Consider the following 26432-nt stretch of genomic DNA (forward strand, 5'->3'; position numbering starts at 1 on the left):
ACATGAAACTTCTGAACAAAATCAAACCCTAGACCAACACTATGGAGGAGCAAGAAGCTAGAAGTAGGTAAGAACCCTCAGCCTCTCAAACTATCTGAAGTAATTACACTATAGCGGGTTAATCTAACTTTTTAGATCCCGTTATGTTCTGCGAGATTGTTGCATGGCCGATAGTATCTCTTAACCCCTTGCATGCTCATGACAGTCATGATGGTCGTATGCTCACGACGGCCGGGGGCCGTCCGAATCCGACCACTATGTAAATGAACCGCACAGCACTAAAATTTGCCGCGCATGCAAGGGGTTAAGAACGTGAGATCAACACCCAGGTGAGTCAGTGAGATCAGCACATTTCGGAGATATTTTGTTGGTTCCTCACCCACAGGTACCACGTGTGAGCTGATTCATCATCTGACCCACACCCTACTCACCTAGTGTGGATGGGCGGGTTTGACGCATTTGTAAGCTGAGCGCTTAAACTACTACCTTGGGGACTAAGTGTGAGTTAAAATTGCCTGCTGGGTCCTAATATATTGTTTAATCAGAAGGTCCTCTGGCAAGGTTGAAAACACTGCGATGCCATAGGGGTACAATGGCCCTAGACATCAGAGGTAGGTATGTTTCAGTCATTTTAAAGCCCAGTTGTGGGTCAGTACACTTTCTTCAGGACCAGTAAGTGTAATAATCGCTATGTGGTGTGTTGCTAATTTCATCCAATCTTACATGCGTTCACACATAAATTCAGTAAAGCAGGCACGCAACTATGCTGACCATTGATTGGACTTTTTCCTGTTATGGTCAGAAGTAGAAGACAAAATGAATATGATTGAACAATGCAATTATAAATGACTCATGATCACGTGTAGTCTCCCTTTTTGTGCTGAGAAACATGCATACTTGTAAGAATCCCTCAATATGTACATATATATATATATCAACAAACTGGTGTAGTCCTTATGAAAGATACCAGAGTCGAGGCCCAAGTAAGTTTTCAGTGCTCAAGATTTATTTGGCGGAAAAAGTAAACCGCCCCAACGCGTTTCGAGGTACGCCTACCTCTTGGTCACGGGTGGGGTAGGCGTACACCAGTTTGTTGACACAGTAAGGATTGGCGATCCTGTCGAGCGCCCGCCGTGTAAGCGGCAGAAGCACGCCGCTTTTTCGTGTGATATATATATATATATATATATATATATATATATATATATATGTATATACATTTAGGCACATCAGGCAAAAGATAAATTAAACTGTACAAAATTAACTTACAAACGGTGTACAATATGCACACGCACAAATAGTGAAAGTAGGTTTGAATGTGCACTTACATGGCCTACATAGCTGTTAGGCATCATAAGCTTAGGGGTTGAGACGGTCCCTGTAGTCCCACACTGTCCGGAAAAGCAGAAGTTAAGGATTGCTTTTTAAAGAGTTTTAAAGGTTTAAAGGTTTTAGATCCAATATGTACTTAGTTTGTCATGGGACTACTTCCACAAGCACACCTACTTGATTCCCTGTAACCCTGCATGCTAGCTCATTTCACATTGAATGGCGTTTATGAGGAGATTTGCTAACATCACGTGACCGGATTGGGATCACGTGTTGAGTGGCCGTAAGTTTGTGTTGTAATCATTGATTAATCAACCCAGAGCCTTTTGCCCTGTGGGTTTTTTCAGTTGATGTGCATGGAAACACGTCTCTGCGTGCACATTGCCTATATGTATGAATTGCATGAACATGGGAGGAAGTATTTTCTCCTGCATCGGTATTTCACCTCTATCTCTGTGCAGTGAGGCGCGTCTCTTTGGCCTCACTGCTTGCTGATCCAGTGTTGTGTATGCGTTGCAGGGAGGCTGGGAAATGTAGTCCTGCCTCCTGCTTCAGCGTGCTGATTTGTGTACATCTCTTTTTGGTAAGCACAAAAGAAGGGAAGAATATTTTTGTAGTTTGCTAAAAATATTTATATTTGCAACCAAAAGCAGGTGTAGTAGGTCTGCCATGTGGACTAAGTTATATATGTTATGTGTAAATCACCCATATATGCATTCATCGATGACCAGTTATTCATTATATTTAGAACTTGCGAATGTACTATAAGACAGGTTCTTTCATTGTTGTAAAATATATGTAGACTATTGTGTGACATACAAGTTTCTGGGGTGTTATATGGACCGGCCTTGAATATTAGAGGGCTAGATCTACATAGGTCTACATAGGAAAACACCAGACTGCGTTAACCTGTCTATCCTTAGTGTTTAAAAGCTTGTATGCTATAGTATATCCCACCATGGTGTATTGTCATTCAGGCTTTTTATATGTGGGTGGACAATCTGTAAATCTACAGTCGCTCTCTTGCAAATTGAATCCTTTCCAGATTTCTGGTTTTGAATAACACCAGTTCCAAAATGACCCATTTAAGGTCTTTCACTGAGTGATTGTTAATTAGTATTCAGTGACTTTCGTAGTGGCACATCCTCTATGAATGTCCCAGAGATGTGCTGATCACACTGATTCACACGCTCTGAAGAGATATACTGTGTTCCACGCCACAATCTTACGGAACATAACAGAATAAAAAAAAATAAAAAAACCTGTACAGTGTAATTACTTAAAAATCAAAGCCTCGGAGGAGCCAAGATGGCGATCGAGATGGCTGCATAAACGCTCGGCTCCGTGAGCCCTCTCACCCCGCACATATATCCTGGCACTTACCCGATGCAATTCTTGCATATCTAAGTAGGCGAAGGACACCGTTCACTTACCGTCTGCTCCTGGTGTTTCTCCGTGCGGTAGACCCGGAGAGATGCCCCGATTGTTTGGCGGCCTCTACTGTGCCAAGACCGGGATCTCGAGTGGGAGGAGTATCCGGCCGCGACTGAAACAACAGCGGCCTCTGGCTGCGGAGGGGAGTCGGTTGGCGGGAATCTGAGAACTGCCGGCCAACGACGACAGTGCCGACCTCCTCCGAATAGCAGATCGCTCTGCTGGAAGTGCGATACCTCAGGACCGGAGGGAAACCACGATATTCGACCCCCCCCCTCAGTGTGATGCCAGGGCATTAACAGCTTCTCCCGGGACTGACGGGTGCCTCCCGGGGAGCAGCAGAGAATTTGTTTAGCCCTTTGGTGACCCTCCGTTGAGATGCCTGCCTTAATTTTTGGGGTCCGCCTGTGAATCCTGTTGCATCCTGGTGTGGGGCCCGGTCCTGAGGTGAGATAGAGAAGGAGGAGGCCGTAACGGCTAAGATGGCGGATGGCGCCCTTGTCCGCCCCCTCCACCCGGACGGAGAACCCGCTGTACAAGAGAGTCCCGGGGGCTGGCATCATGAGAAAGGGCCCACGTCCAGAGATGTCCTGGCTGCATTAACAACCCTGCAAATGACCCTGATCCGGGAGGCCCGGGAACTGGGAAGACGGATGGACGCCATTGTTGGTCCGCCGTTCTACGTAGGCTTGGTTCCTTCCTGTGTAGGCGCCGATCTGCCTGCCTCTATGTCACTGACTGATGCCTCCGCTGCGCTTAAATCTGTGGAGTCACGGTTAGCCTTGGTTCATGAAACTGCTGTGGATACACCAGCTGCACAGGTGATTGACTCATTAGGGCCCTTGTCTGCTCGGCGAGTGACAGAACAGCGTAGATCCGTGTTTTGGGCGGCCCCGGCAGTGTTTCATTGCTTGCTGCGTCGAGTGATTCCTTTTCCATGGCTGGCGAAACTGTGTTCGGACTGGAGGTTGTTATCGGTGTTGGTGTTGATACAGGCAGGTTTCCGCCATGCGTCTTTGGCGGGGTACTGGTGGCTGACGCCCGATGGAGCGACGACACTTCCCGATTCTCCTGGAACATTTGAACCCCTCGTGCTCTTTTGTATGCCGCTTGATAGCGAAATGTACATTGGTGCTATGGATAGAAGAGGCCAAGGGTGAGATCATTTGGGACATGGTGGGACTTATTATTGTTTGACGGTGATTTAAGGGACACTCGTCGGGGATATCATTGTTTGTGCTACACATGATTACTTTTTTTTCCGTAGTCCTTCTACCATTGCGGTCTGACGATTATTGCATGCGATGTGGGAGGGAGCCGGGTGGCCGGGTCGATGGTCCTCCTCCACCATTTTTTCTTATTTTTTTCTCTCTTCTTCTCTATATTTCGGGTTTCTTAATTAGGGCGACAGGCACGCTGCTGGGGGGGGGGTAGGCCGTAACCTTCTGCAGGGGTGCAGGGTGGGGGGTAGGGGGATGGGATTGTTGATTTGTCCTTTCTTTGTCTTTATGGCCCTTTGTCTTTCTCTTTTCGATGTCGTCGTCTTTTATGTTTCCTACAATGTGTTGCGCTTTGGGGATGGGGCATAGCTCGCACTGCACTGTATGTGTTTTTGTAACTATCCTGACCCAAAGGCCCTGTCCCCCATTGCTTCGAATATATTTACACTGCTGGCGGGTTTTCCGCTTTTTGTTTGCTATCGTAGGAGCATGTATGGCTGTACGGCATTGATTTTCTTTTATTTTTCTTCGTTGGAAAATGGACCTTCATGGATCCTTGTTCTCATAGTATAAATTTACACATGTGTTCTATCCTGGACGCTTTTCAGACCTTGACTTCCGTGCCACTGTCTTTTTCTGTAATGTATTGCTCTATTTCTGACTTGATTAGCGGCCGGCCTGACTGGTTGTAGGCCCATGTTTGTATTTCCTTGTTGAAATAATAAAGGTCCAATAAAAAAAAAAAAAAAAAAATCAAAGCCTCCCTACCACTGAATGATCTCATATCTGCCACACTAGTGCTGGTGCTTTCCATATTGGACTACAGAAATGCTACCTTCACAGCCACAGCCAAATCCCAACTGGCATCCCTCAGAACCATTCTCAATGCAGCAGCCAGAATGGTCACAGAATAAAAAAATATGAACACATCTCCCATGCCCTGAAAGAACTGACATGGCTCCTGATTGAACCCCTTTGCAACTTCAGAACTGCATGTCTTACCCACACATCCCTTCACACTGGAAAGCCAACTTCTGTAGTAGGGGATCTCTGTGTATCGTCATAATCCAGTGAATAGTCCCGCCAATGTGCGTGGACCCCGGAGCAATCAAAAATAATCTCTTAAGCTGTCAAAACATGCAGAACTGCATCGACACTTAAGAGAGAATTTAAAGACAGATAATGCAGCCTATATCCACAGGCTACACTGTCCAGTACTTCAGCTAGAAATTCCACCAAAATCCACAAACAGCATAGCCTGTCCAGGGTTTTCTAAGAGAAAAACCTTGCCTTTAACAGAAAAACCCTCTGGAATGATAGAGAGGAAGAAGTGGACAGACAAGCCCCATAGGCTGCCATTATGTGGCTCAGAACAGGATACTGTCCCTTTAAGAGAACTTTCCAAAAGTCTCACAGTATTCCAGAATGCACTGCAGGTCCCTTTTACTTTCAGTTTTTTGTTCCGGCTCCTGCAAGCAGGACCCTGGAGCATTGAGCTCTCCCTTTTCAAGGGTTTAATTGGTGTTTTTTCAATTTTTTTCAATTTTTTTTTAGTGCTTTTCTTGAAGTACTTTGGTGTTTCTTCCTTGTGTTTGTCTTGTTGCACTCTTTATTTGCCAATGTGCCTGCATTATTTGACAATTGCCCTGAGTGCTCGAGGAAGAAGGCCAAGTCGGATCCACACGAGGTGTGCATCATCTGCCTTCCCTCATCTCATGTCCCTGAGGAGTGTGACATCTGTCAGGGCTTCTCTAGCAGAACCCTGAGGGACAGATTGAAGATCAGGCTCCAAGGCCTGGAAGACAGAAGACTGAAGGAACAAGGTGGGTCTGGAAGGGCTTCCTCTGCCCATGCTGAGGCCTCTGGGGGGCTCCCCAGGGGCAGGAAGACCAGCAAGCGTCCCCATTCTCCGTCGGCGTCGATTGCACCGACTACGGCGTCAAGAGGGATGACTGCAGTCTGTTCCCCGTCTCCCCAGGGCTCTGGGTTGAAGCGGCGTCAACGTTCGGCGTCGAGGGAACTGAATAGACCGCCGTCGAGATCACCGGTGACGACTTTGTCGTCGTCTGCGTCGTCGTCGAGTAACCGCGTTGAGAGGTGGCCCGGCGTAGGCGCTCGCCGTCGAGGCAACACCGCCGTTCGCCGTCGGCGAAGAGAAGGAGGTCGTCGTCGAGGGGATCCTCAACGTCAATGAGGCGTTCGGCGTCGAGGAGACGCTCGCCGTCAAGACGAAGATCGCCGTCGAGGAGAAGGTCGCCGTCGAGGCGAAGGTTGCCGTCGAGGCGAAGGTGCTCGACGTCATGGAAGAGGCGTTCGGTGTCGAGGAAGAGACGCTCGCCGTCGAGGGGCCGACAATCGCCGTCGGGTCGACGTTCTTCGACGCCAAAGAGGCGCAGAAGGAGTTCTGCCGCCAGGAGTCAGTCGAGCAGGCGGCAGGTGCCGATGGGGGATTCTCCAACGCCCCAGCCTAGGACAGAAGGCGGATCACTGGGCTCGGTGTATTCTGAAGCGCCCGAAGCCAAGGATATCTTGATCTCGCTCTGGTCGGAGGGGGAGATCGCGGAGTCGTCACAGGTCCTCAACGAGATCGAGACGGCGTCACAGGAGGCGACGGTCACGGTCCCGCACGGATTCCTCCGGGACCAGAACCTACTCACCGACCTTGTCGGAATCCCCGGGGACGAGAGTATCGCAGGTGGACGACATCAGCACATTCCAGGATGTTCTCCTGAGGGGTGCAGCTAAATTGGGTATCACGGTGACGGTGCCTACTCCAACGACATCCGTGATTTTCGAGACACTGCATAAGAAACACCTGTCTCGACCTTTACTGCCCCTAGTGCCGGGGCTAGTAGAGCCTGCAGAGGAGTTGTTTCTCACCCCTGCGGTGACGAAGGCCGCTCCCTCGCGTTCCTTAAGAAGTACAGGGCCCCGGATTCTGACCCGGCCTTTCTTCGGATGGATCCTACTCCGGATTCTGTCATAGTGACGGCGGCTAGGAAGCAACATGCCACCTCCCCGTCCTCTACTGTACCTCCGGATAAGGAGAGCCGATGGATCGACTCTGCAGGCAGAAAGGTCTGTGGGACGGCCTCTACTGCTATGAAGGCGGCCAGTGCTGCGGCTTTGCTAGGGCGGTACAATCGTGCCCTATGGGAGTCCCTACAGCAATTCGCTGAGTTCCTTCCCCGGGAGAAGAAAGAGGACTTTCAAGAGATCCTGAAGGAGGGGATGCTGGTGTCGAACCAGCTCATCAGCGCGGCTGCGGATACGTCTCTTCTGGCTGCACATGGGTACTGTCATGGTATCAACCAGTGGCGCCACGCATGGCTTCGGCTTACGTCACTCAAGCCGGAAGCTCAGCAGCGGGTGGCCAATCTGCCTTTCTCGGGTGAAACCCTGTTTGGCAAACATGCGGATGACGAAATGGCCCGCATGAAGGCGGAGGCCGAGACCCTGACGGCGGTCGGGTTGGAAAAGCCCAAAGAGAAGAAGGCCTACCGCCCGTTCCAGAGACGGTTCGGGGCTCAAGGCCGAGGGCGAGGACAGACTTCGGGACAGCAGCAACAAGAGCAGCAGCAGTTCCGGAAGCCCTTCCAGAAGCGCCAGAAGGGTAGAGGCGGCCAGCAGTCAGCAGCAGCGAACAAAGGCCCAGCTGGGTCTCGACCCTGAGCGGTTACTTCCCCTACATCCGTTACCCGCTCCGGTGGGGGAAGCGTTCAATTTTTTCAGATTTATCCTCAGCTGCAACAGGGAGACTGGCTATGTGCTATAGACCTACAGGATAAGGGGAGATAGGGGAGAGGTGTGGCGCCGCGGCCAGGGCGACTGACGCTGGAATCTGGGGATCACGGTTCGATCCCCGGCTCCGGCGGCAGATTAGCCCAGCACCATGTGACTCTGGGCAATAGCTCGCTTAATCTTCCCGACGGCCCCCCAGCGCCTAGAGACCCTTACGGGTGATTGTGCGCTTTACAAATGTGGACTTTACTTTACTTTACAGGATGCGTACTTCCATGTGCCCATTGCACACAAACACAGGAAGTTCCTGCGATTCCAAGTCGGCGCCAATCATTATCAATACACAGTACTGCCATTCGGGCTGAAGTCTGCGCCCAGAATATTTTCAAAGTGCATGGCGGTGGTAGCGGCACACCTGAGGAAGAACAAGGTGTTTGTCTACCCATACCTGGACGATTGGTTGATCAAGGCCTCCTCCTTCTCAGAAGCTCAAAAGCACTTCCAGAAGACGTGTGCTCTCTTGAACAAGTTGGGGTTGCACATCAACATGTCCAAGTCTGTCCCGACTCCAGTCCAGTGCATACAGTACTTGGGAGCCTCCATCAATACGCTGTCAGCAAGCGTGTCTCCTTCGGAGGAAAGACGATTATCAGTCCTTCAGAAGGCTCAGGCTATTATGACCGCTCCATCTACAACAGTGAGGACGGTGTCTTCTCTACTGGGATCGATGGCCTCTTGTATCTTCCTCACACCACACGCACGGCTGCACATGAGACCATTGCAGGAGTGCTTGGAGGATCAGTGGGATCAGAGGAAAGGATCTTGGGACGACAGGATACGACTGTCTCTGCATGTTCTTCAGTCTCTGAAGTGGTGATGTTCGGCGGAGAATCTCCTCAGAGGTGTTCCCTTCCACAAGGACATTCCCACACAGACTATCGTGACGGATGCGTCTCTCCACGGCTGGGGGGCGCACTCCGGAGACTTACAGATTCAAGGGACGTGGTCCCCGACGGAGTCCACGTACCACATCAATTTCCTGGAACTCAGAGCTGTTCACTTGGCACTGAAGGCCTTTCATCCGTCCTTCCGGACCAACTCTCTACTTGTTCAGACGGACAATACGATCACGATGTATTACCTCAACAAGCAGGGGAGGTCGACATCGCGCACTCTGTCGCAGGAGGCGCAGGCGATCTGGCACTGGCTTCTGGCCAGAGGACTGACGATAACGGCTACCCATCTACCAATTGTGCAGAATGTTCAGGCAGACGCACTGAGCAGACTGATTCAGGAAAATCACGAATGGGTCATAAACGACTAAGTACTAGGAGAAGTCTTCGCAAGGTGGGGGACTCCAGACGTAGATCTGTTCGCCACTGCCGAAAACAGCAAATGCCGAGACTTCGCCTCTAGGTACTACCAGCCGGGGACGCTGGGGAATGCGTTATGGATCAACTGGTCGAACAGCTTTCTGTACGCTTTTCCACCCATTCCCCTGATTCCGGCGGTGCTCATCAAGCTGTCCCAGTCCAGGGCGCGGATGATCCTGATTGCCCCGGAATGGCCCAGGCAGTGGTGGTTCACGGACCTGCTTCGCCGGTCTCTCCTTCCTCACATACGGCTGCCGTGCAGGCCGGACCTTCTCACGAATTTCGGAGGGCTGATGATGCACCCCAACCTCTCGTCTTTGAGTTTGGCGGCATGGCTCCTGAGATAGTGCAATATGGCCATTTGAATCTACCTGAAGATTGCATGGACATACTGAAGGAGGCTAAGCGACCTTCCACTAGGACTTCTTATGCTTACAAGTGGAAGAGGTTTTGCATCTGGTGCAAGTCCAAGAACTATGACCCAACGACGTGTAAGGAAGATGTCATCCTTCCGTATCTTCTACATCTGGCGCAGTCTGGCCTTAATGTCCATTCCATTGAGGTTAATCTTGCTGCGCTGACTGCCTACAGGAAATGCCCTTCACAGACTTCCTTCTTTCAGATCTCTGTGATCAAAGATTTTTTGGCAGGCTTGAAAAAAGTGTTACCTCCTGTCCGGCTTCCTTCGCCTTCATGGGAATTGAATGTGGTGCTGTCCAGATTGATGAAGGAGCCTTTTGAACCTATTTATATTCTTCGTTGCAGCACCTGTCCTGGAAGGCGGTGTTCCTCATGGCCATTACATCGGCCCGCAGGGTGAGTGAAATTCAGGCGTTGTGTTGCCAAGAACCTTCTACTGTATTTCATGCTGCTAAGGTTGTTATGCGTACTCACCCTAAATTTCTTCCAAAAGTTATATCTGATTTTCATGTTAACTAGACCATAACTTTACCTACGTTTTTTCAGAATCCTTCCTCTCCAGCGGAAAGGTCCCTGCATTCCCTGGATGTTAGGAGGGTGTTGAAATTTTATCTGGATAAAACCAAGGATATTCGTAGGTCAGACCAATTGTTTATCAATTATGGATCAGTCAGGACAGGTCTTGCTACCTCTAAACAGTCCATCTCGAGGTGGATTGTGTCCTGTATGCAAAGGCTAATAAGACCTTAGGGGGTAAGCCTAAGGCTCATTCCACCAGGGGCAAAGCTGCCACGACTGCTTTGCTCCGTAATGTTCCAATTGCAGAAATCTGCAAGGCGGCCACTTGGAAGTCGGTCCATACCTTTGCTAAGCATTACTTGCCTGGACACTGATGCCAGGGCAGACGCTCAGGTTGGGCAGGCTTCGCTGCGAAATCTGTTCGCACAATAGTGGTGTTATTTCTCTTTTCTCCACCGCCGCTTTGGTGTGGGGATGGGCTTGGCATTCTATTCACTAGATTATGACTATACACAGAGATCCCCTACTACAGAAGGAGTAGTTTCTGTCCTGTAACTCCAGTTCTGTAGTAGGGGTATCTCAGTTATAGTCATAAGCGCCCCCCTCCTCCCCGGTGGAGAGAGATATTCATGTAAGAAATGCTACAGGTCTGGCGTGTTACGCCTTCAAAAAGAACTGAAAGTAAAAGGGACCTGCAGTGCATTCTGGGATACTGTGAGACTTCTGGAAAGTTCTCTTAAAGGCACAGTATCTTGTTCTGAGCCACATAATGGCAGCCTATGGGGCTTGTCTGTCCACTTCTTCCTCTCTATCATTCCAGAGGGTTTTGCTGTTAAAGGCAAGGTTTTTCTCTTAGAAAACCCTGGACAGGCTTTTGCTGTTTGTGGATTTTGGTGGAATTTCTAGTTGGAGTACTGGACAGTGTAGCCTGTGGATATAGGCTGCATTATCTGTTTTTAAATTCTCTCTTAAGTGTCGATGCAGTTCTGCATGTTTTGACAGTTTAAGAGATTATTTTTGATTACTCCGGGGTCCACGCACATGGGCGGGACTATTCACTAGATTATGACTGTAACAGAGATACCCCTACTACAGAACTGGAATTACAGGACAGAAACTACTCCTTACTTTGCCTCTAAACTCAAAAAGGCATGAATGACGAGAAACCCCAGAAGCTCTAACACCCTTCTTCTCATCCCGCCCAAAGCCCCCAGACAAAAAAACTCAGGCATGAACCTTCTCGAGCAACGCCCCTAAAATCTGAATCTCGATTACAATCCATATCAGGACGAACCCCTCCTTCCTGAGCTTCAAGAGACCACTAAAGGATCTCCTCAACCGGCACCTCAAATAGCTGAACATTGATCGCCCAACGAGACAGCATCTACACCCTCCGCTCTCCTGATACCCACTACATGTTATTTCCCCGCCCTCATGCCCAACCACTGATGAGTCTTGATTAAATTAATTATTCTGATCACAATTGTTTCGTTATGCTGATGTTATCATGTGCGGATGTAAAGTGCTCTGATACCCTCGAGACTTGCTAGCACTATATAAAACTCTTAAATAAAAAGAAATGTAATTTCCATATTTTTTGTGTTGACCCTTATTTTAACACCAATATTTTCTTGATGATGTTGAGGGTTGTGTGATGTAGGTCACTAACATCTAAAGTTTCTTCCCCCAACCCGTCAGTTGTCATCTCAGCCCAAAAAAAGTAGTGTCTAGATTATCATGCCATTGCCATGTGGCAGACTAGTCGGCACTTTAAAAAACAAACAATTATGTAGACAGATCTGTAAAGCGGGGGCATGTCCTTGGAAAATAAAATACAAATGTCTCAGGTGTGCTGCAAGTTTTCGCCTGGCATGTGAGGGATTTTTCCTGTTTCGGTCTGCCATGGTGCTAATTACTGTTTGGCGTAGCAAAAAAAGCTGGCACACTATGAGAAACCCCATTGTAAGTAGGGCAGGCCTTTCCCACTCAGTTTGCTGGCAGTTGTCCCTCATAGAGTATTATTCCCTGTGGCAGAGCTAGGAGCTTTTCTCCTGGTGATTAATCCAGCGTCCCCCATACAATAAATGAAACCAGGGGGGTCCAGACAGGACATTTGCCAGCATTTGGCAGTGGTGCTGTTACTGCCCCACCCAATTGAGGCCATTATTGTACCTCAACGCTATAGTTCTGACTGGAGATTGATTTATTGAGCATAAACATGCCCTCTATATCTGAGTTCCAAACTCACTATACATCCTGTGGTAAGTTTTACTATTTAGGGTGATTCTCATGAAGATTCAGATGTTCAAAGGAAATAACTTGGTAATCCATACGAATGTCTCCTTGCCTGAGACATCAGATGTAAGCTACCGGTAGGGAGAGGTGTGGCATAGCAGCCAGATCGGCTGACTCCGGAGAGTGGTAGATCGCTGGCGACAGCTCAGCATCATGTGACTCAGGGCAATAGCTCACTTATTCTCCCCAATGGCCCCCGGCACCTTGAAACGTGACCATATAAAATCATATTCTCTTCGAAAATGGTTTGCACAAATGGATGATGATGTGTGCATAGCTGATCAGTAAGAATAATACAATGTTACATCAGACGTGCAAGCCTTTTATTATTCGCTTTTAACTTTAGCATAGCAACGGCACATAAAAAAAATATTCGTTTCAAACTCGGTTTCCATTTCTAGTACTTTTTTTCCTATGCGCGAGATTTAGAGCCCTTATTTACAGATGCACTTAGAAAATGTTAGTCTTTAATTTATGCAGTTGTTTAAATGTGTTTATAATTTTAGGTTCTAAAATGATATTTTTTGCTTTGATTTATCATTTACTGTTTTTTCTTTCTCCTTACCTGTGGCTTGAATATTGAAGCATGTTCTATCACCGTTGCTGAAACGCATCTGCGTGTTCTTCTGTGTAATAACAGCTCACCACATTGAAGTTCTAATAACCCGACACATCATGCTGATAGTTGTAGTCTGCGTTATGGGTTGAAGTGTATGGCTAGCACAAAATATTTCAAAATTAGAAGGAAATCTATTATTCACAGATACAGAATACTAAAATAGTATGATCAGTAAAGACACTTCTACGTTAGAAGAAAACATTTGAGCATGAGCACATTTTAAACCAGATTTGAGCTTAGACATCCCAGTTTGGTTTGCATTGATTAATAGCTGTATTGCTTATATAGGATTTATTGGGCAAAACTCTTGCATTGGAGCTGACTGGCACTTCTGTTTTCTGTTGCCCTAAGGTTGATGGAACTGGAGAGAAAAATTAAAGATAAAAGAATAAAAGTGACTAACATACGACCAGCACGACAGCACATTCGACTTGGCCATTTGAAAGGAAACCATTTTGATATAACTGTAAGAAATGTCAGAAACCACAGCGGGGATACTTCTGTAAAAATTCAAGAACGTGTCATTGAAGCAATTCAGAATGTAAAGGTAAATGTGAGTTGCTTGTGGATGAGTCATTCCGCATGAATGTTAACTTAAACATTAAGGCATCATTCATTTTTAGATATTTCATCTTGCAGCACAATTATCCCTTTTCCTTTTGTCATAGGCATTAATTAACCTGGGGCAGAGGTCAGAGAACAACCTCTCCAATCCGAGAATGCATATCTACTGCATCCATAAATCCCCGATACCCCAATACAATTACCTCTATTGAATGGTGAAGCAACTATGCATAATATTTGCTGTCAAGGGTTTAGATACATTATTTGCTATCCAACCACATTGATGAGTTATAAATGATGTCCACAACTGTGTGCTTGAGGTGTCTGATACTTTTCCATCACTATTTGGATGTAAACTGGAGAAAGTGTTTTGTGCGGCATGCTATTACTCGCAGTGCATTATGGGGGTGGAAACCAAGATCGAACAATGAGTAACCTCACCATAGATTTATGATGATTTCTTGGTATCAATGTTGCCTAGTTTTTCTTTATGGAAAGGTCAACTATATAATTTGAATCAGAATGAGCTAAGAACCACACTTGACATGTTTTCAGTTCAAGCCTTTCCTCATCATGTGACCAATATGATTCCATGTGCATAACAGTTTTACAGGGTGTTGTAGGAACTTGCAATAGCTAACGTCCTGGAATGCATTTGCTCACACCAGACCATCGATTCAAACTCTCCCCTGTAGATCTGGGTGTCTCCATTCTAGTCAAATGTTGCAGCTTTCTGCCACAATAACAACAATGAATGTCTATTTTGATTTAATAAAACTGACAAACAAATAAATGCTTTGCAATGGGGATCTCCCATTATGTGCACATTTGGTTTACTGCTGATTGCACAGCAGAAGAGCAAATAATGATTGTGCTACTGTGTACTGCTCATTCTAACTAAGGACCTGATTACAATGTCATTTGGACCGCCATCGACAGGCCGTCCTTGGCAGTCCAACCAACCAACAGCACTTTGGTCCGATCACTGGATTACAATCAAGGCGGCCGGCCCCTATGCGGTTGGGGAAGAAGGCCGCTACATCCAACAGGATCACTAATCCCGTCTGGAGTGGCAGGCAGAATCACAGTCCCTAAAGGCACCGCCTTCTGGATTACGATATCCTGTTCCAACAGCTTTTTCATGTTGAAAAGACTGCCATGATAAGGCTGTCTGAAACGGCTTCTGGGTGCCCCAAACAGGGCCCGCTTCTGTTATGGGCCACTCTAAAATGGCCCAGATTGCACGTGTCCCCACGCACCTTCATGCACTGTGTGAGGTGCACCACTTGATGCACAGCACACGGTGCGTGGATGTGCAGGAAGTGCTCCATTACACGACCGCTTGTGCAGCAGCCCTTTTTCTGGGCCGCAACACAAGCAGCCGTGTAAGGGGGCAGTATGTGACTGCCAGCCTGGTGGTCGTATCTTAGTACTGCGGTCGGACCAGTGACTGCTTGTTGAGCGGTCTCCTAACCACCGCGATAGCGGTCGGTCGGACCACCGACTGCTATCATATTAGGTCACTAAGAAATCAAACTTTTTCATATGAACAGAAATAACACCTAGAAACAGAGTCCTGTTTTGATATTGCTGTGCCCACACTCTGTAATTGTCCCACAGTTTGTTCGGTGTGAACTGCACAGAGGGATATTCTTATTCCAGAGCCAGCTGATAGCAGCAGTCTTGAATGCGTATTGCTGTGAAAACATTTAATGTTCTTGTCAACATGTCAAGGCATGGGAGAATTGGAGGTGGGCTTCGGTGAGAGACTGGTGCTTCTGAGAAATACATATTTTGTTTAGCTATTTTTTATTCTTCGCTTAGTGTGATGTCTTTCAGTAAAACTATCTCTCTGCAGCATCTTCTGTATACATCTAGCAAGGATCTTCAAACTGAAAGAACATCCTCCACGAATTCGTTTCCAATCGCAGATCCTTTGCATGTATGCAGTTGTGCTGATGCATTCTTCCAAGAAATAGATATTTGAATGGCAGTAAGGTGCAAAAATGCAAAACAGGTCAATCCCTTCTAGAAGAGGAGGAATTCAGTCCAACTAACCTGCAAGACTCGTCTTAGGTCATTGTTATAATCGGCATGATGGTTAATTTATTATTTCCCTTAGGTCAATTTGTTAGGTGATGAAGTGACTGCCCTAGGCAATGAGGGCCACTCCCCATTTTTGGCACTGTAAACCTCAATAGAGGAAATACAAGGCGGGCCTCAAATTTCCTGTATGAAATCCAAAAGCATTGCAACTCATGCCACCATTCTTATCATAAAATAGCACCCTTCCATTAAGTTTATTAATATTGATCTGATTTTGCAGAAATTCTCTTTTCACTTACTTGCTTCATCGGAGCTTATTAGTCGTTCTGGCAATACAGAATGTAGTGAAAATGGTTAAAGATCAGTTACTTCTCAGTGTAGCAAATTGGGCCATAATACGCTCCTTGGTCGGTAGCTGAATTAAAACAATGATGTTGTCATTAACATTTAGATTACTGATCATTTACTGGAAATATGACTATTTCCCTTGCATCCAAGCCAAAACATTTTTGCATGTCCACAAAATGTATTCATCATATTAAATGCATTCTCAAACTCCTCCAACAACACTTCAGACTCGCAATTCGGCTACAAAATTGCTTAACTGTGGATAATAATTATGCACACAATAACTTGGTTTCAGTAAGCAGGCATAAAATAGCTATCTAAAATATCAATAGTTGATTTGTCATCTAGTAGGCCTGATTAATAGCCACAAACTTGTAATGTAGGAACAGCTTGTAAGTTCAGGTTTCTTAGTCCTACAGCTGGATTTAAAACCTCATCTTTATTCACTACATTTTGTTCTACTGCAGTATTTGTTATAACAGCTACTCTTAAATAAAAGTCTCCCCAAAATTAGTATTAGATTTTTTAAGAGCTCTTTTGGCATCTGTGACTCTTATTGGTAACATATTTAAATGTCATCCTCATTAGGCGGTAGACTTGGAGGTTACCAGATCACACATATTTTTGGGAGAAATGACGGAAATTACTGGAAAAGTAGTTTGCTTGTACCAATAGTGAAAACTTTATGCAAGAGAATACCTCACATAAAAATTAGCATAACATACCAAAATGTTACGGAAATTACTGGAAAAGTAGTTTGCTTGTACCAATAGTGAAAACTTTATGCCAGAGAATACCTCCCATAAAAATTTGCGTAATTTCAGAATTTCATTTAATTTAAAACCATGAATTTCAGCAACATAATTAAACCTTCACCCTGGCCTAATTTTTATTTATTTATTTGTGTTTTATACAGTGCGAACTTGAGCCGTTAGGTTATCAAATCGGTTATCAAATCGCTTTACAGGATTCACAAGTTGTATACAAGAGACTTAGCGGGGGAGGTGGATACATTTGGGATAAACAGTAAACTTGACCCGTTAGGGTATCAGAGCGCCTCACAGGATTCACAAGTTGTATACAAGAGACTTGGAGGGGGGATGGATACATTTGGGATAAACGCAAGTAAAACCATTTACGAGAAACAGAAGGTCCCAGATCCCAGGGCGGAATGCCCAGAGGTGCCGGGTGGATAGCATCCTGATAGACCAATGGGAAGCGGTAAACGGAAGCAGGACAAGGTCGCTGAGGTGATTTCAGGGCAAAATTTAGGGGAGGAATTTGCCCATTAGGAAGGTTTTGGCATCCTTTTTAAAGCGTGCCAAAGATGGAATTCTTCTAATGGCGGGCGGCAGTGAGTTCCATATTCTTGGTGCCTCCCCAGAGAAGGCCCGATTGTACTTTTTTTCCCCTGCAAGCGTGCTGGTTGGAGCTTGCTTAAAGTCCAGGCGTAAGGTAACTTTTTCCATAAAGAACAGGAGTTTCTGACTCCTCCGGATACCACGAGTTTCTGGGCAAGAAAGGCAGGGGAGTATGAGTATAGTGCCTTGTGCGTGATACATGCCAATTTAAGTTGGATTCTGGCCTCAAGAGGAAGCCAGTTCAGAGCTTTCAGGTGCAGTGAAATGTGATAGAATTTCCTTGAGCCTGTTAGAAGTCTGGCGACCGCATTGAGGCAGGCTTTTAATGGGGCCAGGGAGGTCTTGGGTAAATCCGAGAGGGTAGATCAACCATATTCCAGTCTAGAGGTGACTAGTGCCTGGACTGCTATTTTTAGGAGTGTCGAGGAAAGGTTTCAGTTTCCTAAGGTAGCTCAGGTGAAATCTGGCTGATTTGGCCATCGAGTTGATGTGGTCACGCATGTTCAGGCTACAGTCAAGGGTTATTCCGAGGGATTTGGCAGAGCCCACTATGGTCAGTGGATAGTTTAAAGCTGTGATCGCCTTAATCCATTCCTGAATATCAGGGTTGGTTTTGGGTGGGGAGATTAGGTGAAATTCTGTTTTTTTGTGTTGAGTTTGAGCTGGTTAAAGGTGAGCCATTGGGCAGTCAATTTCAAGGCCTCATTCAGGGTGAGAATATCCTCTGAGAAGAGATTTTGATGTAGATCTGGGTGTCGTCTGCATATATGTGGTAGGAGATATTTGTAGTGCTTAGTACTTCGGCTAGCGGTTCGAGGTAAAGGTTGATGAGGGTGGGGGACAGCGTTGATCCTGGGGGAACTCCAACCGTGATCGAACAGGTTACCCTTGATTAGGTTACCATTTGGACGAAGGACCTAAACCATTCAAGGACGGGGTCATCCAGTCCTATCCTGAGTTTGAGGCGTTCAAGTAGTTTTTCTCGGTTGACCGTATCGAAAGCCGACGATAGATCTAGGATTAGGAGACAGGTTTTGCCTTGGTCACGGGCTTGGAGGGCATCATCTATGATGTGGAGAATGGTAGTTTCAGTGCTGTGCCCAGGCATGACTTCGGATTGGAAGTCATCTAGTAGATGGAAGTTGGTGATGTGTTGACTCCGCTGCTGTTGCACATATTTCTCCAGAACTTTAGCTAAGATAGGGATATTAGATATAGGTCTAAAGTTGTAAGTGGATGCAGGAGGCAGGGATGTTTTTTTAGGATGGGAATGGGTTGGCCGGCTTTCAGAGAGTCGGGTATCGACCCCCGTAGAAGGGAGGTGTTAATTATTGCAGTCCAACTAGAAATGATGGATTGAGCAGCGGCAGCTAGGCAGTTAGAGGGTAGTGGGTCATTAAAGTGGTTGTTTGGGTTTAAGGAGGATAACATTTTCCAAACTGAGTGTTCATCATACACTTTTAAGTTGGTCCAGTGCGCTTGGTTTTTGGGTGATGCCTGGGGGTGCAGTGCGGAGGGAGGAGGCAGATCCGGAAGGGGTTGGGAGTAGGTGGCAGCTCTATGTTTGTTTCCTGAGGCAGTGATTTTGTCAGAGAAAAAGGAGAATTCCTCCGATGATATTAGGGATTTAGGGGTTTCTTTAGAGGTTTTGGCCAGTTTGTTAGATTTGTGTTTGACCATTTCGAAAAGCTTGCGAGGTCTGTTCTTGTCGTTACCCACTTCCGTTCGGAAGAATTCTTTTTTTTTTTTAGTTAAGGATGTGCCTATTATAGGCATTTCTGGACTGGCGGAGAAGTTTTAAATGAGCGACTGAAGGGTGCTGTCTCCAGTTTATTTCTGTCTGCCGAGGGATCTCCTCTCGCTGTTGAGGGACCAGTTGAACCATGGGTTCTGTCTTTGATTTTGGTTCTTTTTAATTTAAGTGGGGCAAGATCATCAAGAATGTTAGTTATAGTCGCGGAGTAATGATCGTTGAGGTCATTGACCGTAGTGAAATGATGGGGGAGGTCAGACTGCAGAGAGCTGCAAAATCCCTGTGATCAAGGTTCTTGGTGTCTCTGACCCAACGTTTAGGAATCACCGGTTGTGGTGCCTTTGTCTTGTGGGTACCATGTCATAGGAAAGTGATAGCGTGGTGGTCCGACCCGTCGCATGGATTTATAGAGATAAGCTTGACTGCTGATTACTTAGCTTTGATCCAGTCTAGAATGGCGCCTTATGAGTGTGTTGGGAGTGAGCAGGCTTGGGTAAGGGCTTGGTCGGCCAGAAGGTCTTTGATGGAGTTAACCTGAAGATCCTTTTGGTTGTTGCAGTGCAGAATGAAGTCACCAAGGCAAATGTCTTTAGAGTTGGAGGAAGCCTTGGCTGTGATGACTTCCATGAGGTGGTCAGCGAAGCTGTCATTCATGCCTGGGGGGTGGTAAAAGATGTGCAGGCTGCACAGTTGGGTGGCATTGCTGCTTATGGAAAGTGCAAGGTATTCACAGGAGTCTGTGGAATCTGCCAGGAGTTCAGTGACAAGGAGGTTAGAGTGGTAGATGCAGGCAATTCCCCCCCCTTTTTTTTGTTTTTGATTGCCTGCCCAGCCTTGCGATGTTATAGTTGGGAGGGACTAAGAGGTCGAGGCAGGGAGACAAGGATTCATTGAGCCACGATTCGGTCAGGATTGCTAAGTCAAGCTTTTGGCTCAGGATGAGTTATGCGATATCGGTGGCGTGCTATAGTGCTGAGCGGCAGTTAATTAAGAGGCCAGACAGATGGGGGTCAGAGATCAGAGAGAGTGATGTGAGTTAGGGCGGACAGGGGTACTGGCGCTAGGTTGCTATCAACCACACTTCTGGTGCGGAGGGTAGCTGATCTGATGGGGTTGATCGCGACCGTGCGGATAGCATGTTCGGTATTCACGTCTGGTGGACTAGGGGTTACTAGGGCAGAATTGTAGGTGAGGAGCAGAGCTAGAATTTCCTTCTCTGAGAGGTGACCGGGCTGCTTGCGAGGGCAAAGGTGTCTCAGGATAGCGGTAAAGGGTGATGGGGGGGGCTTGGAGGGTGTGGGTGGAGTGGAGTTCCGTGGGAGCTTGAAATTTGAGAAGGAGAGTTCAGTTAGGTGAAGAAGGTTCTTTAGTTCCAGAATGGAGTTATGGATGCTCTGAGTTAGTTTGGCTGCTCTGTGGTGCAGTGTGAGTGTGGTGTGAGTTTCAATATCCATATAAGAGGAAAATGCTTGTGGGAAGGAGGTCGGTGGATTCTATTGGCAAGTGCTGGTGGTATGGCAGAGGGGCTAGGTCGACGTGTGATGTAGGCCCTTAGAAGAGTTTCAATCTCCAAGTCATAGGGAATAGCTTGCGGGCAGGAGGCCAATGGTTTGGGAGTGATTCTGTTGACAAGCACTGGTAGCGTGGTAGTGGGGCTAGGTTGACCTGTGTTGTGACCCCTTCGAGGGGTGGTTTGTGGGTGGCTAGGCGCGCTTGGTGGGTTGGTCGGGGGATCGTTGGGGCGGGTGTTTTATTTACCCTGCAGGTGTCTAGCATATGAGATGCAGTGTAGGTGTGTGATGCACACTGGGTGGAGGGGGGACAGCAGGATCTCCTTGAGGGATGGCGAAGGAAGTGTAGGAGTGGGAGGAGAATCCCTAGCGGAAATAAGGGAGACATAATCTCGAGAACCGTTTGGAGTGGACAACGGTCTGGGTTTGGTTGTTCTGGTCCGCATCCTTGGAGGGGGTGGGCAGGGGGGAGCTGTAGGGTCTTTAGGGTGACTAAGCGGGAGGCTATTGTCCTTTCTCATAGGGCTGCAAAACGCTGCGCAAGGGAGGGGGTTGGGTGGTGCCAGAGGGTGTTGAGGGAGCAAGGTAGGATGCGGGTCGTGTACATGTTTTTTGAGAAGGGTGAAAAGGAATTAAGATTGATAGTCCCTCCAAAGTAGGTGGGCTGAATTACACTCCAGCAAGTAACCCTTAGATTTTCAAATTATGGTTTTATTTATAATTCTCTACAACTTACAAAAATTTACTTTAGACATTTATTTATTTCAGTATTTGGGAATATGTTGAATGGGCAATTCATAATCATTTGGGGATTCCACTGGGATTTCATAGAGTATTATTGGGCCATCAGCAAAAGTCATTAGCTGGAGACGAGGACCACCATTCTTTGGAAGGTGGCAATTCCTCTGGTTCTGTGCTAATGTATTGCCTAAGCCTGTTGGTAAACCTCTGCTGTATTGTAACCTCCAGTTGGGGCCGTAAAGTAATTTAGAGCATCAAAGTCCTCATCTCAGATTTATGCTGTTCCAGCCAATGTGTGTAAGTTAATCATTGAAACAAAACGTCACACCTGGAGGGTTAAGTTAGGCACTTCATATTTGATACACAAACCGCACCTGTGTGCTAAAAAATGTGGTCAATACGCATTAAAAATTTAGTATAGAAACCAAGGTAACATTAGTACTCAAACATCCCAGCTACATTAACCTGTGCTGATAGACTATCCTCTAAGCAGCTCATGTGATCCTAAATTCTGTGCCCCATGTAGTTTCATATGCCAAGTAGATGTATAATTAGTTTTAAACCCAAAGGTTTCCTTGTGGTATAGACACAAGATACCATCTCAACATATTCTTACGCTAAAAGCCTAGTTCCTAAATGCTGCACCTTAACTAAGGAAGCAGCAATTATCTAGTAGTGACCAAGGTTGCTTGGGCAACCAAAATAAACCTGCAGGGAACCAGATGTGTTGTGGTTAATCCTGAGGAATTCTAATTTAATACAGATGAAAATGTGTGAAATGTATTTGTGTAATCCCCACTTGATGCACACGGTTTTGTAGATTATCTCTCAAAACCCCACTCAATGTACAGCGAATCATTGCTTCCTTGTTAGATTTCTGCTATATAAATACAGATACATAGTTAACATGAAAATGTGTGAAATGTATTTGTGTAATCCCCACTTGATGCACACGGTTTTGTAGATTATCTCTCAAAACCCCACTCAATGTACAGAGAATCATTGCTTCCTTGTTAGATTTCTGCTATATAAATACAGATACATAGTTAACAGTGCAACGGCATTCAGTTTTTGGTCTACCTTTAACTATTATTGCAAAAAAAAAAAAAAAAAATACACGAAAATAACAAAAGAACCTCCAAGCCAGCCATAACTGTTTTCTCAATCTGGCTACCGGGATGGAGTTTTCAAATCTGATGTGTGTCTTGCTGCTGTTGAAAAAATTCTCTTCTTTGGTAGATTTAAAAGATAACATGTTGCCGATTTAATATTTGTAGTTATGGACAACGATTATATTTATCTTGGACACCTTTTAGAAAAAGTCTCAACACGATTGGTTTGTTCTCATTTCACGCTATCACCCACCCTGTAAGTGTTTACAAGCTATCTTAACTTTCTATATGTCTGATTCATATTCTTCCTAGCACCTTCTCGGTATTATTCCTCAACCTCCCTTCTCTGTTACCTTGCTTCTGTTGTCCAATTGTCCTAGTGACTACGTCGTCCCTCAGCTCATCTGGCTACCCCTTTCTTCTCTGTTACAGCCATCGCCCTTCTGTTTAACTGATTTTCCTTGCAGTGCATTCTTGTTTTGAAGTTAGATTTGCACTTTATAAACCTATACATAAATACCTACATGCAAAAAGACAAAGTGCTAAGACAAAGTGCCATTCAAAAGAGGATATGCCCCAGGGCAGGGGCAAACGCAAGATGCAGAAAAGGACCGAAAAGCAGAAATAACAACAAAAGTAACTGGATTGCCTGCTGACCTGATTTACGCAGACTGGAGCCTAAAAAGCCCCGCGATCGGACACTCACCTCGGACATCCTCATCTCTGAAGCCTGCACCACTGAGCCTGCACCGCTGAGCCTGCACCGCAGCTCGTCCTGCCACCAGCCCAGCATTGGAATCACGGCGGGAGGGCACCCACAGCGCGGCGGAAGCTCCGGGAGCCGCTGAGCAGTTACCGCCTGCCTGGGGATACAATACACGGCACGCCGGGAGCCGCTGAGCAGTTACCGCCTGCCTGGGGATACAATTCACGGCGGGAGGGCACCCACAGCGCGGCTGAAGCTCCGGGAGCCGCTGAGCAGTTACCGCCTGCCTGCTCGAGGGCTGAGAGAGGCCCCCCCCCCCCCCCCTCCGCCCGATCCACGGCAGAGACGCGGGCTGGTGTGCCGGGTTCCGGGCCAGGGGAGTTTAAGGAGTTCGAGTAGCCTTCAGCAGCAAAGGAGTCCGAGAGGCATCGAGGGGCAGCGAGGAGTCTGTGGAGACTGCCCCCGGCTGCACCGGAGACTGGAGGCGACCAGAGGTTGTAGCGCCGGTGCCCAGAGGAGCGATTGAAGTGAGCCCTGAGTCCAACAAGAGCTGTAGGGGCGACAGAAATCCGGAGCCTGCCCCCATCGGCCGCTTCCCAGTGTAATACAGGCTTGGAGCCCTGATCTAAAATATCTGTGAATTGAGATTTGGAGCCCTGATCTAAACATTTGGGAGCACACACACATACATCTGCGAATCGGAAGAGACTGAGAAACTCCTGGATGGAAACACTGCTCTGCAAAATTCTGATGGCAAACTCAACAGGCACACAGATTCTTAAGGTACTTATTTCTCCCACCCGCCTGCTCCCTTTTTAAACTTTTTTAACTTTTTTAAACTGCCTCCTTTGTTCAAAATGGCTGGGGCCATAAAACTGTACCAATAAATCTCCTCCGGTACCTCTGATGTCCATGAGGCTCCTCAGACTAACTCCCCCATACAGAGATAAGAATTCCTCCCAGCTAGCTTTGAGCACTGCTTGCTCAAATAGAAAGTGAAATTCCTTCCCTTATGCTCAAAGTAATAGCAGCAGACAGAGGACTATTATCTCTGTATCCCCTTGCATGAGTGGGAAGGGAAGCTACTCCTCCCTGCTATCCAAGCAACAGCAACAAACAGAGGACTACTGTCTCTATCTCACCCATTTGGCGGCCATTTTTTGACTAGGCTCTCTCTTGGGAGGCCATCCTGGACTAGTCATTTTTATTTTCATTTTCATCATTACCTGAACATGCACTAAGAATCTTTCATTTTACACCTATCTCAGCTACTGAGTACGTTGCTCAGTTATGTACCTACACCTTCTTGTGAAATAATGTCTGCCGCTTATTGCAGTATTATACTTCTACCTGTAGTCTGAACATTTGTAATGCACAGATTGCTACCTCATATATGAAAGAATGTCTGCCTATTATTGCAGTATTATACCTCTACCTGTATTTTGAAAATTGTAATGCACAGATTGCTACCTCATACACTTTGGTTGCTAACTAATGTCACTTTTGATTTTTGATTTGTGATTTTTTGATTCAGGTACATTATTGTTTGCACCTGTACTCTGTTCCTATACTCGTTCAGTAGTATACTTATAGAACTTGTAGAACACTAATAATGCACAGAGTGCTACCTCATATATTTTGGCTGCTATCTAATATCACCTTTGATTTTTGATTCATGTAAATTGTTGTTTGCATATGTATACTGTCCTTATATGCTATCAGTATTATACTTTCACTTGTATTCTGCACTATTCTGTACATTTCCACAACCTGCACCCATTCCTACTCTTCTCTCCTGTTTTGCAACGACTGCTACCTCATACATCATATACCTCTACTGTATTCTACACTATTCCTCACAGTTCAACATCCATTCTCACTCTTCTCTCCTACCTCTTCGCTACCTCATATATCTCTGACTGTTCACTAGTGTCAACTCTGCCTCCTAGGGTCACTTTTGATCCATTTAACTTGATATCGGCATCTGTATCCTGTAACCTCTTCGCTACCTCATATATCTCTGGTTGCTCACTAGTGTCACTTCTCCCCCCCCTAGGGTCACTTTTGATCCACGTAACTTGATATCTGCATCTATATCCTGTCCCAGTATTATACTGCTGCCTGAAGCATTATACCTCACTGTTGTACTTTGTAATTTACTGTATGCATTTGCTCTACTGTGTATGGATTTGCTCTACTGCACACTCCTGTATTTTGGTTATGGTCGTTGATCACTAACGTCACTTCGGCACTTTGTAACTTACTGTATGTATTTGTTTCCCTGCACACTCTTACATTTGGGTTATGCTGGCTGATCACTAGTACCACTTTTGTACTGTGGAACTTACTGTATATATTTGTTTTTCGGCACATGTGTACCACTAGAGTGCAGTCACCCATTCCCACCTAAACCACCATCCCAACATGGATCCTATCGGCAATCACACATATAAAATCAACTACCCACCGACACTCACCAAAAAAGCAGCTAAACGCTTTAAACACAACTTCCTTAGGTCGCACCCAGAAATCCCCTTTGCCGACACCTATTTCTCACCGGTCAATGGATCCCTGAACACTGATATCATCTTCCACACCACACGCAGAGCTCAATGGAGAGAAACGTTCCTCACTCTACTCACCGTCTCCTCCACCAGGAAAACCGCTCATTGCCTAACTCTCTCCATCACACCATCCCAACTCTTTCCATGTAAAGCCACCATAACTATATACAATAATGGGATTGTCCTTTCGCAATCCACAGACAGGAACCTGGAACTACTAGACAACTTGTTCCCCACTTTCAAAGAGCACCTCCTCAATTCACGGACCAACACTCGTATTTCCCCCAGTCCCACCAGCCATGTCCTCACAGCTCCCACCACCCACAACACTTCTAACCTACTTCGCCAGTTAGCTACTACATACTCCCCAATCAGGGACACATCTACCACCCCTGACCTCCCATCTCCCACCCACAACAACTCTATCCCAGTTCAGGACCAGGCAGTTATCACACACGCCTCAAACACAGACACAGATCGCTCCCCATCATACACCACTCACACCCCCACCCCCTCTACAAACGGTCGGACATCCTCACACACCATCAACTCTCCTCCCACACCTACAGCTGGCATTAACACTCCGCTCACCCCTGACAGCGCAGCTCCCACCCACAACACACCTAGCCTATTCCAACACCACAACAACACGCATATCGACAAATCCCCCCTCTTATCCCCCCCATTCTCAGTCCACACTACCCTCTAACCAACCACGCAGAACACACCTCCTCTCTTAATCTATCCCCCACTCCCCACAACAGGATCATCTCCAA

The 26432-nt window shown here is 46.6% G+C and overlaps 1 protein-coding gene across 2 annotated transcripts in view; it reads left to right on the forward strand.

Moving 5' to 3' along the window:
• PUS7L (pseudouridine synthase 7 like) overlaps window positions 1-26432 on the forward strand; it is a 152019-nt gene that overhangs the window by 65866 nt on the left and 59721 nt on the right. For both annotated transcript variants that reach the window (XM_078674282.1, XM_078674283.1), the window contains one exon: window positions 13302-13497. In XM_078674282.1, coding sequence (XP_078530408.1) covers window positions 13302-13497 — 196 coding nt within the window. The remainder of the gene's footprint in view (window positions 1-13301; window positions 13498-26432) is intronic.

This window comes from Lissotriton helveticus, chromosome 1_1 (genome assembly GCF_964261635.1).
Source record: "Lissotriton helveticus chromosome 1_1, aLisHel1.1, whole genome shotgun sequence".
Taxonomy (NCBI): Eukaryota; Metazoa; Chordata; class Amphibia; order Caudata; family Salamandridae; genus Lissotriton; species Lissotriton helveticus.